Source organism: Hoplias malabaricus, chromosome 2, assembly GCF_029633855.1.
Source record: "Hoplias malabaricus isolate fHopMal1 chromosome 2, fHopMal1.hap1, whole genome shotgun sequence".
NCBI classification, from domain to species: Eukaryota; Metazoa; Chordata; class Actinopteri; order Characiformes; family Erythrinidae; genus Hoplias; species Hoplias malabaricus.
This window is the reverse complement of record NC_089801.1, coordinates 20,491,154-20,510,375: the sequence shown is the minus strand read 5'-3', so window position 1 is coordinate 20,510,375 and position 19,222 is coordinate 20,491,154. Positions and strand designations below refer to the sequence as shown.

The window sequence follows — 19,222 nt, the reverse complement described above, 5'->3', positions numbered from 1 at the left end:
CTCAATGCATTTCCCTCTTCTTCTGTGGAGACTCTCTCCTATCTTTTCTGTTATGCTTTCAGTGTGGTTTCTCCCACAGAGAAACTTGGGCTCAGCTGTGGATGCTAAACAGAGGTCTCTGTCTATGAACTCTGTCTATCTTCAAAGACAACGTGAAATGGACTCAAAAACTCAACGAGAACATGAACTGAGGCTTCTGTTGTTCTCCTAGTTGTTTTTTGTTGTAGTTACCTTTATTTCTGAGAGGTGAAGATGTTTGGTGAGCAGGCATTTGCTTTGTCATTGACTCACTGAACCTTTTAGAACAAAGCTGCTCAGAAACATTCTTGTATTTTTCATGTGTTGTTTCAGTCTAAAAGGCTTCACCGCTTCAGGAACCCTTTTAGTCCCCAAAACAACTTAGTTTTCCAACTTCTGTCCATTTCCTTTCCTTCCACTTACTCAGCCATAATGAGTTCTTGGCCTGAATGAATAATACATATCCACTTTTCCGTTGGCGCCATCAGACTATTGCGTGGGTTAAATTAAATCATCGTCCTCACACAACAGATTAGCACCGCACAACCACAGTTATTACCGATTAGTGATTATTGCTTATAGACCATTTTCATGCTCATGGGCTGGCCATTGATAGTTTGCAACTGCTTTGGGCGCCAATTGATTGACATCCGTTTATATTTTTCTGTTTGGAAACTGGAAAAATGATCAGTTGCACAGTTAATTTAGTTAATTTTGGCAGCTGATTTTGATTTAGGTTTAGTCATTGCCTTTTCACTAATATGTGTATTAGTTTGTCTCATTTTAGTAATATTTAAAAAAAAAAATAATATTACTGTTAATTTGAGCCTAGTTTTGGTCGATACAAACTAATAAAGTTTAGTCCAGTTTTAGTCCATAAAAATAAAAAATAACCACATTTTAATCATGTATTTTTAAAGGTTGTACTATATTAGTGGTGTAACTGATTACTAAGGTTCATAAAAAATGATTGACAAATGGTTACATTTAAAAACATGTTCACCAAGAACAAACATAAAAAATGAAACTCTATGAATCATTGGCCAACAACTGATATAAGTGACTCCCTGACTCTAAGCACTGATTCTCTGGGAGTCGACTCCTCATTACCATTCGCCCGCTGCTCTTATTGTCCTGGAAACAGCAAACACACTGTGATTTTTTTGTTTTCAAATCAGGAATAATGGTGCATTTAACAGTCTCTCAGATTAACATTTAGTTTTTATGCGTTGACTAAAATTACAAAATATTTCATTGTATTTCTCTCTTCAGATGACTATTTTAATTTAGTTCTCATCTAGTTCTCATCTACTTATGCTTGGTGATTGCTTCTGCCATACAAACTTGTCCCAAAGTATTGGATGATACTCCATCATCACAGACAACACGGTTCCAGTTCTCCCCATGCTCAGTGCTTGGGAGTTTTATACTTCTCTAGCTAATGCTTAGGATTGATGGTAGGTGATTTTGGGCTGATATTTGGCTCCTCCAGAGTGTCCAATTCTACTGACCAAGCTGTGTGTGCTTGTGTCAGCAATTGGTGTGGTGTAGAATCAGTAGCAGATGTTACTGATGTTACTGAGGGGATAAGTGCATGTGCATTTGACAACACAGGTGGGGGTTTGCCCCATGTCCTTGACATTTCCACTGTTAGCTTGCTATTGACATCACTAGCTTGTCTCTCTGTGGCACAGTTTTAGGAACAGGTTCCTGTTTTTAATTGCTGTTAATACAGTGTAATAAAGCAGTCCTTTGGAAGTTTACTTTGCTGGGAGGTGAAGGGTGATTGGCAAACTAAGCTGTAACTCTGCAGCCTGAAGTGTCCTATGCACTTTTATATTTCCAAGCTATGACTGCCCCCCCCCCAAAAAAAAGAAACAAAACAAAACAAAAAAATACCCAGCACTTTAATGTTTTCGTATCATTCCGCTTTGAGATTTGTTTCATCATGCATCTAGCAAAACAGTTATTCCGGCATTTCCTGTTGGAACAAAAACAGATGGGTTCTGTTCCTTTTCATCTTTGGCTTTCTTACAAATTTTTTCTTCCCCACTTGGAATTAAGAGAGGGGGTGGCTTCTTAAATTCAAAAGGATCTTGAAAGCAATCCAGTTTGTCCTGGTTTTCATCTGCTCTTGCTGAGGAGGGAAGATGCATGAGGGAACACTCTTCCACAACAGAGCACTACATAGAACGAAGCTCATCAGAAAGAGGGACGGGGAAGATAGGGAGAGAGGGTGAAGAGAATCATATGACAGGCTTCAAAAGGGTACTCTTCTGCTTCCCTGTCCTGATTTCCTCTGGGTCTCTGTGTTGCGTAGGAGCCTAAAAATACCAGGCGCATCATGGGAGACCCTTGCTCTGGAATACAGGACCCTGGTCGTGGGTTCAGGGCACTGGAGAGCGGTCATGTGCTGCACATGTTCCCTGGCTGGAAAAACTGCAGCCTTGTGACTCCTCATCTGTCTTGTGAACTTTAAAATGCCAGAGCGTAGGGAGCAGGCACACATGCTAAGTACAGCTGATATGTCTGATCAGTGTGGGGAACTGTTTATAGCACAGATTCTCCACAGATGCATGAGTAGCTTTGTAGAGTTTAATGGTTTTTTCTGTGATAGGCTTTTCAGTCATAACTATGTATCTGTAGATTGATCATCAAATTATCAAACATTCTGCAGTCTTGAATGGGCGACTACTCTTTTAACACTACCTTCATCACAACTTCATTCTCTTTCTGGAGCTATTTCAGAGATATTTTCCACAGTTCAGTCTTAGGTGTTGATCACATTTCACTGTAAACCCTAATGTTCAAAGTAATTAACTGGATTGAGTCTTTTTGAGTTTGTGAAACTGTAAACGTTTTGATTTAGCACAGTCCTGTTGATTTAGCAGGGACCAGTGCAGCAATTTTCAACAAAGATGGCGGATGGTCTGGGGTTCACTGCTTTTAGGGTCGTGGGTTCGAGACCCACATCTGGTAACTGGCCTGAGGAGTTTGGTGTGTTCCCACACAGCGCAAAAAACAAATGTTGGTACTTGGACTGGCCATGAGGGAGTGTCCGTAGGTGTTAGTGTTACAGACAATTAATGAATTCACGGTTAAATTACTTAAATTTAAGTTAAATTACTTAATAGTATTTTTTGAGTTGTATTAAGCATTAAATTGAGTTGTAGACACAAAGTAAATGTATGCATATTTCTGACATTTGAGTTTATGAACTTAAAAAATTTATGGCAACAGCCTTGATTTTTTTTTAGTTCTGCACTTATTCAGGTTTCCAATGTGCATTTCCTTTTAGATCCTTGTCTAATTCTTGTCCTCGGTAAAGACTTCTTGAACTCTTCCCATACTTCCAGACTCATAACTTTTGGCATATCCTCTCATTATAGATTTTCTTTCCCTGGCCCTCAAAGAAGAATGCTTCCAGGATGGATTCATGAGGATATTTTTGGCATCTACCTGGTCTTGCATGGTTGGTTCTGCAGGTGGTGTTGCTGTCAGATGTCTCCGGTGTCATGGGGTCCTGGGTTCAATCTTTGCCCCAAGTCACAGTCTTTATGGAGCTGGGTCTGTTCTCCCAGTACCTTTATGGGTTTCCTCTGGCTGCTTCAATCCTTCCACAGCCCAAACACACATGTTGATAGGTGGAGTTGCTGTGTGAAGTTGTCCACAGTCATGAGTGTGTAAGCTACTGGGTGAGTGGCGTGTCAAGGGTGTGCTCAGGACTCACTGTGACCATGATCAAGATGAAGCAGATAAAGGTGATGAATGAATGAATGTATGTAAAAAATATACCCTTCAGTTTGCAGTGTAACAAATAAAGCCATATTGACCCCACCCCACATACTCTGTTTTTTAGTGTATTTGTCTTCCAGAATGGCCACACATATTATGCAAACTTCATAGAAGCCTTTTGCATTTATGTAAATGTATGCATTAACAAGTCAGCAGGAACAGATTTTAGTAGTTATTTTGGTCCATTTAGTTGAAGAATGTTCAAGAGGTTTCAGCTGAACCTTGGACTCATTTAGACTAGAAATTAAATGAGCACGTTTTGCCTGGTTGTCGCCGGAAGTAGCCTAGAGGCATCCTGGCTCAATAATTACATGGTTAGCGCCGCGGTGAAGAATGACTGGACGCTCAGAAGAGTGGCCACTCTTTGGCCGGACATTTGAGAAATGAAGACCGGCGACGGAAATGGCTAATGGAATTGGGCTGGTTTTGCTAATCTGCTTGAGGCTATTTGAAATGTGAACCTTGCAAAGTGCTCTAGCAATCCCATCATTCCACACCCAGCTGATATAGCCACTTAGACTTATTAGCTAAGCCTGAGAGCAGCATTAAAGAAGCCACCGTGGATGTTTACAACACTCTCATAAACTTGCATCAGATTAGAGAACGAATCTTCAGAACTCAAGTTTTCTACACTGATAGGAGCAATAAATCATTTTAAACGCCAACAATCATGATGTAGTGTGAAAGAGGTTACACAACTCCCAAGAGATGATGAAACAAAACTCATTGATTCCCCTGAGGGAAGATGTTTATGCTCCACAGAGTGGGTCCCTCAAATGGCAACCGGATATCAAGTCTAAATGTAAACAGCTGACTTACTGATCATACTTGTGATCTGTACACTTTGCTTCATCACAGCTGATAGTTATTTTATCCACCATCCACTGGTGGAACCATTAAGACTACGTTCACACAGCAGGGAAAAGTGGCCCAAATCTGATCTGTTTCTTTATATGTGACACAGATGTGTTGTTTGTATGGCTGTGTGAACAGCACAAATCACATTGAATCTGACTTTTTAAAATTTGATTTGGGCCACTTTCATATGTGGTATTGACAGCTAATCCATATCCGTTCTGTGGCAATGCGACTCTGTCTGAACGGCCAGTTCGGAATTCATGTGAATTTTACTCACTCCGGCCACTGAGAATGATATCCGGACAACGGTCCAAAGCGATTTTCATTTTAATTTAAATGGCCATTCTGGTCAGTGCCTGAAACATCGTCCTTTGCCCATGCAGGTCAGTTTAGGAGTGTGATCAGTTCAGACTGGTGCCAGATATAGGTGACATATAGACAGTGTGAACAGCCGAACAAAAAATCAGATTTAGTCACGAAATCAGATCTGGGCCACTTTTACCTGCTGTGTGAACGTAGCCTAAATCTCTGCCAAAGAACAGCTACAAAAACAGCCTGGTTTTCTGTTAGTAATGTTCACAAAACACTGTCTCTTAATCTTATGGAGTTCACACCCTGGGTTTTCTGATATGTGTCGGACTATGTTTAGGATTAGGGGAAGGTAAGGATTAAGTTTAGGGACAGGGTTATAGTTAGTTGTTAGGGAAGGCATTTATTCTGTTCAAAGTATTTACGGTTTAGCATTTGATTTAAGGTTAGGCTTAGAATTAGGTTTGGGGTTCGGTTTAGATGTTTATAGCTGTGATTTTCATGCTGGGTTGCCAGATGTTCATATATAATACACATCATACGAATCCTGAGAAAGGTCTTTTATTGAGATATGTATGATTTCACCATGAGAACAGTCTGCAACAACAAATAAATAGGTTTACTTCAGAATCCCTGACACGTCCAGGCACTAGGTGTTAGTATAAAAGCTGGAGAGGATGTGTCTTTTGTCTTTATCCTTGACAACAATGGATGGAGGTCTGGAAAGGTAGATGAACAAGGAGAAATACCAGGACACTGTGGGACACTTTTATTTTTAAACATACACAAGAATGCTGTCCACACATTTGTCCATTTATATGCCTTACGACATGCTGAGGCTCCACTTAAATATGTTTTTGAAGTTAGCCTTAATCTTCTAATAGCAATCTACAGGGCAGTGGAATGAACAAATATAGGATTACGTTTAGATTTAGGATCTTAGATTCTAACTGATGTTAGAGTTAGGTTCAGAGTCAATATAAATACCCAAATACCATGTTCTAACCTCAGGCAGCGTGAGTGATCAACACATAGTGTCCAAGATACATAGTGCAGCTTCTGCAGCACTGAGAATCGAGTAGCAGACTGTTTCAGCTCAGTGAAGCATCACAATGATTTTGAAGTTGTAATAGTGTAGCTTTAATTTTAAAGTTAAGTTTAGGGCCAGGTTCCTGGCTCTGAAGCTCTGGTGAGAGAGAGAGAGAGAGAGAGAGAGAGAGAGAGAGAGAGAGGGAGAGAGATGGGGAGATGAAACAGGACAGGTTTGATATGAGTGTTAATAACTCATGTTGCTGTCAGTGGAGAGGATGTTGTCGTTTAAGATTCATCGCTTTTGCTTCAGTTGGTTACGAATGAAGTAGCTTCACCTGGAGCCTGTCACATGCTCAGATGAAGCACTACATCTCTATTTCTATCTATCCTTCCCTCTCTCTTCCTCTCTACCTGCCTTCAGGAAGTGGCTAAGAGACTAGTGCAAGCAGGAGACACATCCCAGTGTTGATCTTTGGGCAAATAATCTCATGTTTTCCTTTTTTTATGTCAGGCAATAAATGCATGTGGATGCATTTGGCACAAACTGGGTTTTATAGGAGGAGAGGTTTCATGAAGTAGTTAATCTCCCCCACAGTGTTCTGGCAGCTGAGGAAAGCAATGGGAATCGGTTTCAGGAAAAAAAAATAAATAAATAAAACAAAAGCCAGAACAAAGTGTTTTTCTAAAAATGTTGAGCGCAGAGACACACACCTTTGGATGTTAATTTTATGTGCGATTACTAAATAATCATTGTTTCAAGGATAAAACTAGGAGTGGTCTTAGAAATACTGAGAGGTCCAAGCTTTAGTCTTACACCCTTTAGCCTGAATACACGTTCAGTGCCTAAGGTTTGATTATGTACTTATTGGGTAAAATATATATGACAACGGAATTCCTGGTCTGTTTGTGCTACCACCGATCAAGCCCCTAGACTTCGTGGAAATCTGAAACTTGGATATTGGGAGTTCCCTGGTGAGAGGGAACTCCAGCCTTGAGGAAAAGTGTGGCCGAACCCTTAAACGAAGGGACAGCTTCCACACCATGAGGTCAATTTTAAACGAGAGGGGGTGTATGAACCTGGTTTGCTCAGGTGGTTAGTTTCTCCAGAATCTGTGGTCTGTTGGATCTGTGGCAGCACAAGGAGATTAGTGCGCCCTTCGTGATGTCAGCTGTCAAATTACATTGCATCACATTTTCATAATGAATGGACCAATAGAAATGAGTTTGAAAAATGAATCATTTTTTCAATAAACTCCTATTGAAATTTTTTAAAGGTTTTTGGAAATATATAGAAACTGATGATTATCAACTGTGTTAGTGTTAAGTTTATGTTTAGCATTAGGTTAAGGTTCTCAAATGATTCTCTTGCTCACTAACACCTAGAGGCCTGACGGAATCAGAGATTCTGCACTATAAAATAAAATAAAATAAAATAAAATCTAAAAAGTATAAGTGAATAACTTTAATAAAAATGATTTGCTAGGTTTTGATGGTAGAAATAGTTGATCACACATTGAGTCTTTTGTTCTGTTTCCAAGTGAGTCTTCAGTGTGAGTCTTTTGCTTCTGAGTGAGTCTTTAGAATGAGTCGTCTGCTCCCAAGTGAGTTTTCAGGCTGGGTTTTCTGCTCCAGAGTGAATCTTCAGTGTGAGTCTTTTGCTCATGAGTGAGTCTTCAGTGTGAGTCTTTGACTCCGAAGTGAGTCTTCTGCTCCCCAGTGAGTCTTCAGGGTGAGTTGTTTGCTCCTGAGTGAGCCTTTAGAATGAGTCTTCTGTTCCCCCGTGAGACTTCTGCTCCCCAGTGAGTCTTCAGGGTGAGTCGTTTGCTCCTGAGTGAGCCTTTAGAATGAGTCTTCTGTTCCCCCGTGAGACTTCTGCTCCCCAGTGAGTCTTCTGTTCCCCCATGAGTCTTCTGCTCCCCAGTGAGTCTTCTGTTCCCCCGTGAGACTTCTGCTCCCCAGTGAGTCTTCTGTTGCCCCGTGAGTCTTCTGCTCCCCCGTGAGTCTTCTGCTCCCCAGTGAGTCTTCTGCTCCCCAGTGAGTCTTCTGCTCTCCAGTGAGTCTTCTGTTCCCCCATGAGTCTTCTGCTCCCCAGTGAGTCTTCAGAGTGAGTCTTTTGCTCCTGAGTGAGCCTTTAGAATGAGTCTTCTGTTCCCCAGTGAGTCTTCTGTTCCCCCATGAGTCTTCTGTTCCCCAGTGAGTCTTCTGTTCCCCCATGAGTCTTCTGCTCCCCAGTGAGTCTTCAGGGTGAGTTGTTTGCTCCTGAGTGAGCCTTTAGAATGAGTCTTCTGTTCCCCGTGAGACTTCTGCTCTCCAGTGAGTCTTCTGTTCCCCCATGAGTCTTCTGCTCCCCAGTGAGTCTTCTGTTCCCCCATGAGTCTTCTGCTCCCCAGTGAGTCTTCAGGTTGAGTTGTTTGCTCCTGAGTGAGCCTTTAGAATGAGTCTTCTGTTCCCCCGTGAGTCGTCTGCTCCCCAGTGAGTCTTCAGAGTGAGTCTTCTGTCCCCAGTGAGTCTTTAGAGTGAGGAGTCTTCTACTCCAGAGTGAGTCTTCAGAGTGACTCCTCTGCTCCTGAAGTGTGGATCACCGCTACAATTTTATTTGTGCTCACATGTGATTCTCCTGTCCACAGCAGTTCCTGCACAGTGGCTACTATCTGTGGACTCTCTGACGTTCTCTAAATGTTTCACTAACCTTTCATCTATCGTGACCTTCCTGAAGCTGTGTATCTCCAGCATGTGGCGTGGAACAAATGCAGTACTGGGAACTAGCAGCGAGGCAGGAAAAAATACCTCGGAATATAGCAATGTACGGCTGTTCCTGGAAAGAGCCACTGTGCAACTGTAGGGTCAGCACATGAGAGAGAGAGAGAGAGAGAGAGAGAGAGAGAGAGAGAGAGAGAGAGATAGAGACAGAGAGACAGAGAGACAGAGAGAGAGAGAGTAGGGATCAGAGGGCAGCTTGTCCAGTCGTTTGCAAAGCCTTTAACATGGTTTATAACTGTAGCGTTTAGTGTTACAGTGACACTGATCATAAACAAGGACTCTGACATCAGTTCATGTTACAAATGTGATATATTACACCGTGTGTGTGTGTGTGTGGCTGTTTTATTGGCATTGTAATTGTTCACATACAAACTTGGTTCTAATCACAGATATTATTTACCCAACATTGTGAGTGAAACCTGGCACACACACACACACACAAACACACACACATGCTCAAACCCACATGCTCTTAGTTTAGCTTGGTTTGCCCAGACAATCAAGATTAAAATAACAGAAGAATTCGTGTGCAGATAGAATGCACTTTAAATAACAAAAGCCAGCCGCAGGCATTTCCACATGCTCTGTTTAAGACCAGCCTTGCACACATTCTAAAATCACACAACCCCAGACCTGTCATTTCAGCCTGAAACGGAGCTGTAACCAGAGACAAGTCATGAAAAAGGGACAGTTTTTGTGAATATACACTTGTTTGCGTTCTTTGAATATTTTCCTCTGGGGTCTTCAACATTTGCTCTGAGAGTGGTTCCCAAATGTGATTGAATTCTGTTCTGAAAACATGTTTATATTAAAAGAAAAAGCTCCAAACTTTGGGACAAGATCTGCTCTTTGATACAGAGGAGGACATATATAGTTCATAGTACAGCTGCATGAATAAAGACTTTATTTCCTTATTTATTTTATTTTATTTATTTATTTATTTATTTATTTATTTATTTATGTTTTTGTTTGAAATCTGCCACCAGATTTTTTAAAGGTCATTGTACTCATCTCCCTATGGTATGACACTACTGTCTTTGGAGGCTTTACACTTACAATGTTCATAAGGCCCTTTAATGACAACAGACTTAACCCTTGTATAAACAAGAAATGACCTTATGTATGCTCACTTCTGTCTAACTGTCCATCAACAATTGCTCTTGGAAAGGTGTGTTGCCGCCCCTGTGTGTTATAAATAACTGACCCCATCCTGGTCTTCTTTTCTCTCTTCCCTCTCAGATGCTGGAGCCCAAACTGGACGAGCGCTGTGATCCAGGGGCTCGGCAGCGCCCCTCTGAGGACGAGCACTCCTTGGGCAGCCCCTCTGATGCCCCGGCCACCACGGCCAGCAGCCCCCAACCCAGCGAACTGCTCACCCCTCTGGAGGAGACGAGGCATCTGGTGCCTCCGACCCCTCCACCATCCACCGAGGGAGAGGACGGTAAGAGCCAGGAGGGCAGCCTGAGCGACATCTGGAAGAGTGAGGATAAGGAGGACAGAGGAGAGGAGGAGGAGGAGGAGGAGGATGAGGAGCAGGTGAGGAAGACTCTGCTAGAGAAAGAAGATGAGGATAGAAGAGAGGAAGAAGACGAGGGATTGTGCAAGTTTGAGGGAAAGCCTCTGCTGCAGGTGGATGAAGACAACGCCTCTGAAGCACCCGACACTAACGCCCCTCCCTCCTCTTCCTCTTCATCCTTTGTCATCCCTGAGCTACGTTTGGATCGCTCCTTCAGCGCAGATGCCCTCTCGTCTCCTGGCACCGATGAGGAGTATGACGAGGATGAGGAGGATGATGAAGAAGATGATGAAGAGGAGGAGGAGGAGGAGGAGGAGGAGGAAGACAGCGATGATAACTTTCTGGAGCGCAGAGACAGTAAGCGGAGAAGTATGGTGGAGGGTGTGTCCTGCGAGAAGCATGGAGGGGCCGGAGGGCTGAGCGTCCAGAACTCGCTCCGGAGGCGCACGCACAGCGAGGGCAGCCTGCTGCAGGACCCCCGCTCCACCTGCTTCACCTCAGACAACGCCATCAACTGCCTGGAGGCCACCAGCGCACACAAAGGAGGCTGGACCCTGCCCTCACCCAAGACCCTGAAGAAGGAGTTGACCAAGAACGGAGGGTCAATGCACCAGCTCTGCATGCTGTTCTCCGGCAGAAAGGTCAGTCCTTGTGCCCCTAAATTACACATGACCCAAAACATTCCAGAACATTCTGGAGCTTACAATCACATGTTCAATGTCAAGAGTGGGCTGGGGGTGGTGTATAAATCTGACAGGGTTGGACAGGTAAGCATTCTCTGAAGTGATGGAGCACCATCACATACCTGGCCTCATTAATGTCCATGTGGATGAACGCCATTGAATTCTGCGAGCAATGGGGGTACAGCGCCCTCTGTTGCCCCCACCAACACCACACAAGCCTTCCTAGGTCTCCCATCCAAGTACCTTCTCAGCCCAAATCTTCACAGCGTCCAATATACTTCATATCTTCCTCACTTATGAATCTCATATCTTTAATATCTGTCATATCGCTGTCCCATACAGTAGTGCACATATTAAAAAGTGTTTCCTCCTTGTCCATATTCAGCGTTTGATCACATGCTACAGAATTAATATTAATATTTAGCTTCATAACAGTAGAGCTGCATTTCCAGGTTTGTCCACTAAGGGGCACCATCTTGCTTTTATTTCTTACGTGACTTACAAGAACCTGCTCTTTCAAATGTGAGCTTTTAACAGAGCATATGAACTCTACTCAACATCCCTGCGAGCTAATTTTATCTGTGTGTGTGTGTGTGTGTGTGTGTAAGGTTCAGTAAATGACTACATGAGAGTGTTTATCTCCCCTAAATGTGACGTACAGCTTTAATTGACCAGTAAAACCTTCTCTGATAAACAGATATCAGACTCAGAGGAGACGGTGTTTGCTGTGGTCAGACTTTCTGTCCTCCAGGTCTCACGGTGCTCCGGACACTTCATTACCACCGCGTAGTGCAGGATGACATTAAAGGGCCCATATGCAGTATTTTTCACACAGATACTAATCATTATGTTCCAGAAATCTTTTTACATTATTATTATCCAGACACTTCTTTTTTTACCCCAGAGGGTTTTAGGGTTTTACTTACTGTGATATATGTAAATGAGATCTGTACTGATTGGCTAACCTGTATGCCAACAGTTGCTGTGTGAAAATTACTTGAGACAGAGATATTGACCAGGCAGATGATTGATCACCCAATACTCCTGCTATATGTTTATGAATATGTCAGAGAGAGAGAGAGAGAGAGAGAGAGAGAGAGAGAGAGGGAGAGACAAACGGAAAGAGAGTGAGAATGGTGAGAGAAGCAGAGAGAAAGATAGATAGGGAGTAAGAAATAGATATAGAGAGGCAGCAGACCAAGGCAATTTGGAGCCTTAAATGGCAGTGTTAGCTTAGCAGAAGGAATGCTGTAGTGTGTGTATGTGTGTGTGTGTGTGTATGATTTGGCTCGACCTCAGCGTCATTTTACTACCTACTGGCGTCATCAGGCCCTTTTTTCTCCAGCTGTTTGGATCTCGTCTCTGGGCTTTGAAATCTCAGCAGGTCTCTTTATCACACTGGAGATAATAAGCATATTCATATTCACTGCTGTAACTCAGAGTTCTTACAGCCATTTGCAGCCGTCAGATACCTGCAGCGATATCGGATATTCATCATTTCATTATCAGATACTGTCTATTTTTAACGGCTGTGGATCTCTTTGCTCTTTCCAGGAATTGTTTTTAGGCCTTGTCCCATTACTCACACTTGAACCCTCGCAGCCTTGCACACTTCATTTACACTCTTTTTGTTTGTCCTGTTTTTTTCATTTGCTCACAAGCGCCCCCTGTGTGTATTAACAAAACTTAAGCTGATAAGAAAAATAGTATATAGCCAAGGTCATAATGATGTTAGCTTATGCATTCATGCTGAAATATTGCTGTGAGAATTTGATGGCTTTAAGCTGCTGATGTCAGAGGATTAGCTGTGGATCACCAGCACCACTCTGAATCGGCTCCAAATCTTTATGAATCAGGCCAATTATTTGGGGCTTTATGCTCCTCCTGCTGATGCCTGGCTTTGAGCTCAGTGACCTCAGACTCATGTGCAGCTGCTCCAGAAAGCATTTCATTTCTTGCTTTTCGGTGGAGGTTGTAACAACTCTGAGTACCAATGTGCACGATGGGTGAGCTGTAAAGTGGACAAACATGCTCATTACGCGGGGTGTTTAAGATTCATTCATTCCTTCATTGTCTATAAGTGTCCAGTTCAGGGTCGTGGTGGGTCCGGAGCGCAAGGCAGGAACACACCCTGAAGGGGGCGCCAGTCCTTCACAGGGTGGGTGTCTAATATATTTAAAATATATGCAGCTTAAAGGTGTGTCATTTGTCAAATAACTGGAATAACAGTGTGGTTTGATTTTTGCAGCATTTGTTTTTGAATGGACTACAGCTCTGAGCAACAACAAAGCTGTGAATATGAAGTTGATTAACTCTGAAGGAAATCCTTTCTAAGCTGAATGAGTTTTACAGTAGCTCCCTGTACTGAACGCCATATTTGATATTGTGCTGCTGTTTTATCAGTGGCATTTAAGCCTCAGCCTGTGGCCAATGGCTTTGTTTTGCTGCTGCATTTGAACGTCAGTAAGCGCAGCTGACGTCCTTGTGTAAATATTTTTCATTGGCTCTGCACACGGCAGTAATGGATGAGAATGGAAAAGCCACAAATCAGCATCAAGACGACAGAGAGTGTGTGGATGTATAGGTGTGTGTGTGTGTGTGTGTGTGTGTGTGTGTGTGTGTCCACTGTTTAGAATGGAATCTTGGCCTGGTATGTGGGAATATAATGGCACTTATGAAAAGTCACACTGCTCTCTAGGAATGGAGAGTAAACACAACAGAGAAAACATTGTTCAGAAATTGTTTACTTACATTAAATATCAGTTATTCAAAGTTTTGAGTCCAATTCCCAAAATTAAATCCATTCATTCATTCATTCATTCATTCGTATTCTTTAAGCCCTTCATTCTGATCAGTCGTGGCATGTCCAAACCCTACCCAGCCTCACTGGGCATGAGCAGTGTTAACTAATAATCAGTGTTAAACTGTAGATAAATATTCATCAACAACATATTTTTCACCATGAACACTAGACAAGTAAAAATAATCCTTAGAGGACACTATTTATAACAAAAATGCTCTGTATGTTTCATCATGGAATATATATTAAATTAATATGTGAAGGGCTGAGAATTTTTTCTTATTTCTGATTTGAAAAGGAGAACACAAGGGCATTGAATGCGGCTGGTGGAATAACAAAGAGGAGTCGACTCCCAAAAAAGTTGAGTCTTCGATTGAGAAAAACTCTTCAGAAAGTCGACTCAGTCTCGGTTTGGCACTTTGAGCTGTTATTGTTCAATAAATGCAAATGGTTTTGAGAAAAAGTAGTAGCCATTTTCCTCAGATAAATTGGGTTGTAAACATTTGACAATGTAACATAATCTTTAAGCTGTTGTTTATATTAGTAATAAATAACACCTCTAGAACAGTGAAAGGTTTAAGAATATATGACTAAAATTAGGCTTTTGTTTGAACTTAATTAATTAAAATTCAAATTGTAAAGTTAATTAAAATTAGCGTTTTTGTTTTATTGTGGAGTAAAACAAGGCTGAAACTAACAATAATTAAATGACTAAAATCAGACTAAAACTAAATCGAAATCAGCTGCCAAAATTAACACTGGGTACGAGTCATGAACCCTCTCAGGCACAGCACTCCAGTCCCACATGCATTTCAACATGGCCTCTCTCTCTCTCTCTCTCTCTCTCTCTCTCTCTCTCTCTCTCTCTCTCTCTCTCTCCCTCCCTCTCTCTCTCCCCTCTCCCCCCCTCTCCCCCCCCCCCCTCTCTCTCTCTCTCTCTCTCTCTCCCTCTCTCTCTCCCCTCTCCCCCCCTCTCTCTCTCTCCCCCCCCCTCTCTCTCTCTCTCTCTCTCTCTATGACTTTCTCTCCCTCTCTGTCTTTCTCTTCTCTCTCCCTCTCTCTCTCGTTCCCTCTCCTCTCTCTCTCTCTCTCTCTTTCCCTCTCTCTCTCTCTCTCTCTCTCTCTCTCTCTCTCTCTCTCTCCCTCCCTCTCTCTCTCCCCTCTCCCCCCCTCTCTCTCCCCCCCCCCTCTCTCTCTCTCTCTCTCTCTCTCTCTCTCTCTCTCTCCCTCTCTCTCTCCCCTCTCCCCCCCTCTCTCTCTCTCCCCCCCCCCCTCTCTCTCTCTCTCTCTCTATGACTTTCTCTCCCTCTCTGTCTTTCTCTTCTCTCTCCCTCTCTCTCTCGTTCCCTCTTCTCTCTCTCTCTCTCTCTCTCTCTTTCCCTCTCTCTCCCCCTCTCCCCCCCTCTCTCTCTCTCTCATTCTTCCCCCTCCACTGCCCTCTGTGTTTATTTCTCATCTTTCCGTTCTGTACTTCCCCCTATCTCCTGCCTCAGTGAGAGTTGATAGTGAGGCAGAATAGACGTCACTCGAAAGAGCTGCAATAAAATGAGATGGAGAGCAGGGCAGGTGTTCACAGGGCCCAGATCCTCACACTGTAAATCACACTCACACTTTTTACACTTTACATGTCTGTTTGTGTTTGCCTTTATAAATATGGGCATGGTTGTGTGTGCGTGTGTGCATATATATATGTGCATATGAATTTCTGTGTGTGTGTGTGAGTCTCTCTCTCTCTCTCTCTCTCTCTCTCTCTCTCTCTATGTCTCTCTCTGTGCGTGTGTTCTGTTTTGTAATCGTGAACCCAGAGTCAGTCGCAGTAAGGGATCATATTGCAGTGTTTCCACTGAGGGTCCTGGAATAACGCACACTGTTAAACAGCGTGTAATATGCTGTGGTTGTTTAATCCTGTAATGGAGCAGAATATCTTCTGTAAAATCTTCCTCCACAAGCTGAACCACTGCTCACAGATGTGTGTGTTTACAAACACGTCACAAGACGCCACTTTGCTCTTTCGGCTGTTTTTCCAGGAACAAATCCCCACTGCTGTCCTGAACATGCGGCCTCTGAAGTCTGACAGACTTTAAATCTTCATTTTTATCAACAAGCTCATTATGACCACAGAAGGGCATTGTAAAGGTTATGAAGCATTGAACACACACACACACACACACACACACATCCATAGGTGGACTGACTGTGTTTCTGTCAATATGTGTGAGTGTGTCTGTATACACGTGTGAGTATGTGTGAGTCAGTGTGTGAGTGTGTGAATTTGTCCACAAGTGTGAGTGTGAGTGACTGTGTGAGTGTGTGATTCCCAATGATAGATGGACCCCCTGTCCAGGGTGTTACTGTGGACTCTGGACCCACTCTGTTCAGGTTAAAAGAGTTATGGAATATGAATGAATGAATGAATGAATTAACGAATGGACAGATAGATGAATGAATGAATGAATGAATGAATGAATGAATGAATGAATGAACAAATGAATGACTGAATGGGCGAACGGACGAAAGAACGGACTGACGGACGGACAGACGGACGGATGAATGAATGAATGAATGAATGAATGAATGAATGAAATAATGGATGGATAAATGAATGAATGAACAGATTATTAATATGTTGTTGTAGCGAATCAAGTCACTAATGAAACTACAGTTAAGATACTATCTATATTTTGCAGCGCTGCATGCTGCAATTTCTTGATACAGAAGGCTCCTGCTAATATTTTCTAAATCTTATCTCACTTACCACCTGTTGCTTTGCAAGATATGATCACATATCACATATGATATCGCCTTTTTGAGATATTATCATTTTTCACTCTTTCCTGATGTGCTGTATTTGTGCGACACTCTAATTGCCCAACACTCCCCTTGTCTAGAGAAGCCTATAATGACTGCTATGAAAAAGGAGACATGGGAGAAGCTTGAGGGTGAAAATAAGCACCGGATCTTCCAGTTTGAACAGATCAGTACACTTAATCTGGGAGAACATTTTGCTACGGCTCGAAATTATCGAACCGTGAGAAGTCTTTCAGCTCTCAGTCTACGGCTTTGAATAAGAACCAGATGGCAGCAACACCAAACCAGAATCTATGTTTCATAATTATGTACTTGGGCTTGTCAGAGTGACCGCACTTGTTTTTCCAGGCTTTGGGTTTCTGCTTTTCACTTCTCTGGTCTTTTCTATTGGAACTTGACTGGTTGGAGCTGTCTAGAAAAAAACCTAGAAAGCAGAACTGGCAATAATACACACTCTCAATCACAAAAACAGACTATGTACCAAAAATTACAGTAAGACTCCCAATGACTAATATAATTCCTCACAGTGCCTGGAATAAACCTGTGCAGTGGGACACAAGTAGAAGTACTTAGACTTTAATTAACACATTTTAAATCAAGAGTAATTTCAGGCGCTATATTGTTATAACATGTTCGTAAGATTTTTTTTTTTTTACCTACAATGACAAGTTCTGGTCATTCTACCATTATCTTATAAACACATGGACTGAGACATGATGCTTTAACCACAGCCTTTGATCCACGCCTAACTTCTTTATGTTCTTTCAAGATTCAGGGTTAACTTCCACTCATTTAGTGATGCAACTGAGTGCGGGGCAGGTGTGGAAACTCAACCTACAGATTAAGAAACAAAACCAATGGTGTTTTTTTGCCCAGTTATTAACTCTGGAACTCTACATTGAATTAGCTTCCGCGGTCACTCTGAAACACACAGTGCCTCCAGCAGAATAGAAAGCATAATTTCTATAGTGATAGGACATTCAGTACAGCATGAATATGCACACACCATGACTCCTCTATCTGCCGATTAAAACCCTAAAAAAAGTCTGTTAGAAGTGTGGCAATGGCAGCCTGTAAAAATGTGTTAATAGAATTTCAGCATTTTATTAATGTGTCCACACTGTTAATATAGAATACAATGGAGTCAAAATTGTCTTTCATTATATGACTCTCCCAAGTATTAAAGTACCACATATGTTTGTTATAATTGACCAAGATTCAAGTGGTAAAATGTTTTTATTTTCTTGAATAAAATGTATATTTCAATGAATTATATTAAAACCCATTAGAATGAAGCAGGGATTGTTGACTCTGTTGCACTGAGTATAAAGTTAATGAGATATGTGCATGTTTTTTGGTGATGGAGGATGTAGCAGCTCTGGCAGCTAGGCCGAGTGCGCGCACACACACACACACACACACACACACAAACTTGAATCACGCATCTATTTCTATTCTACAAACAAACAGGAAACTGACTATTCTGTGTCTAATAGACCATAATGTCTCCCTGTGAACCTGTTCTAACTCCCAGGCTCCACGGCCACACTTCCAGACCTTTCTCTGCTATTCACTTAGAACTGTATGGTCCACATTTGCTCTGAGTGAAGGGTTGTTGAGATGCACAGCTGGTAAAATCTTCATAGATAAACATGACATGAAGCTTCATCCAGAACCTTTGGGTTGAACTGGAATGGTGGTAATGAGTGTAAGTACACATTAGTGAATGTAACTGGTGATGGAATGCTGCACTTCCCCAGGCCGCAGCTAGAGGGCAGAATGACAGACAGACAGGGGACTTGTGATTTGAATGGGTTTCATTGTGTTTCTTTGGATTTGCTGTGATACGTCTCACTAATCCAGAGTGACCTGGCTGTGGACATAGATTATGAACTAAAAATAGCTCTCTGCAGTTTCAGGAACACAGGAAAAACAGACGGGCAAATGGCCCACACTGGTGCTAAAGTCCAAGGTGTAGCACGTAACACTGAGGCCAAAACATTCACTCCGAATTCCGACAGAAACATGCCTTCAAGGTGCATCCAAACTTTATGTTCTAGTTAAAATGGCCATTATGTTTATTCAATTTAGCCAAAATCTTTCAGCAATTTTTCTTTTTTCTTTATTTCCATTTCTTAGGTATAGGGTGTTTTGACACTTACACATTCTTTCAGATCCATAGCTTTAAGTAAGATGGAACATTTGAACATCATTTTTGGAAAATACTCTATGATTTATTTTCCTTTGACTGGAAGTTTAATTAATGAAAGTTGGTCTCTGACTTTTGCACAGTACTCTATAGTGAGCACATGTTACCTATGCTCTGTTATTAAACATGTCAGGGCTTTGTTTACCCATGCCATAAAGCCGAACACTGGTGTATACTCTACACTGTGGGGCGTGCAGGACGTCTGAAGGGAGGATGTTATTGGGTCATGCAGATGTAGACAAAGGGTCGTGAGGTTGTGTCTCGTTTGGGTCAGTTTCTCGAGTCAGACGAATACCCCAATCAGGCGCTCCCAGTGTGTAATGAGCAAATATTTGCTGGATGAATAAACAATCCCAATGTTGTACCCATCAGACCAGCAAAGAGAGGGAGGAGGGGGAGAAATGAGTCTACCCATCCTGATTTACTTTTGTCCC

At 42.2% G+C, this 19,222-nt stretch overlaps 1 protein-coding gene across 1 annotated transcript in view; it reads left to right on the top strand.

The window, feature by feature from the left end:
- rgs3a (regulator of G protein signaling 3a) overlaps window positions 1-19,222 on the top strand; it is a 143,320-nt gene that overhangs the window by 80,061 nt on the left and 44,037 nt on the right. Inside the window, exon 8 of the mRNA XM_066651534.1 lies at window positions 10,012-10,929. Within this exon, the coding sequence (XP_066507631.1) occupies window positions 10,012-10,929 (918 nt within the window). The remainder of the gene's footprint in view (window positions 1-10,011; window positions 10,930-19,222) is intronic.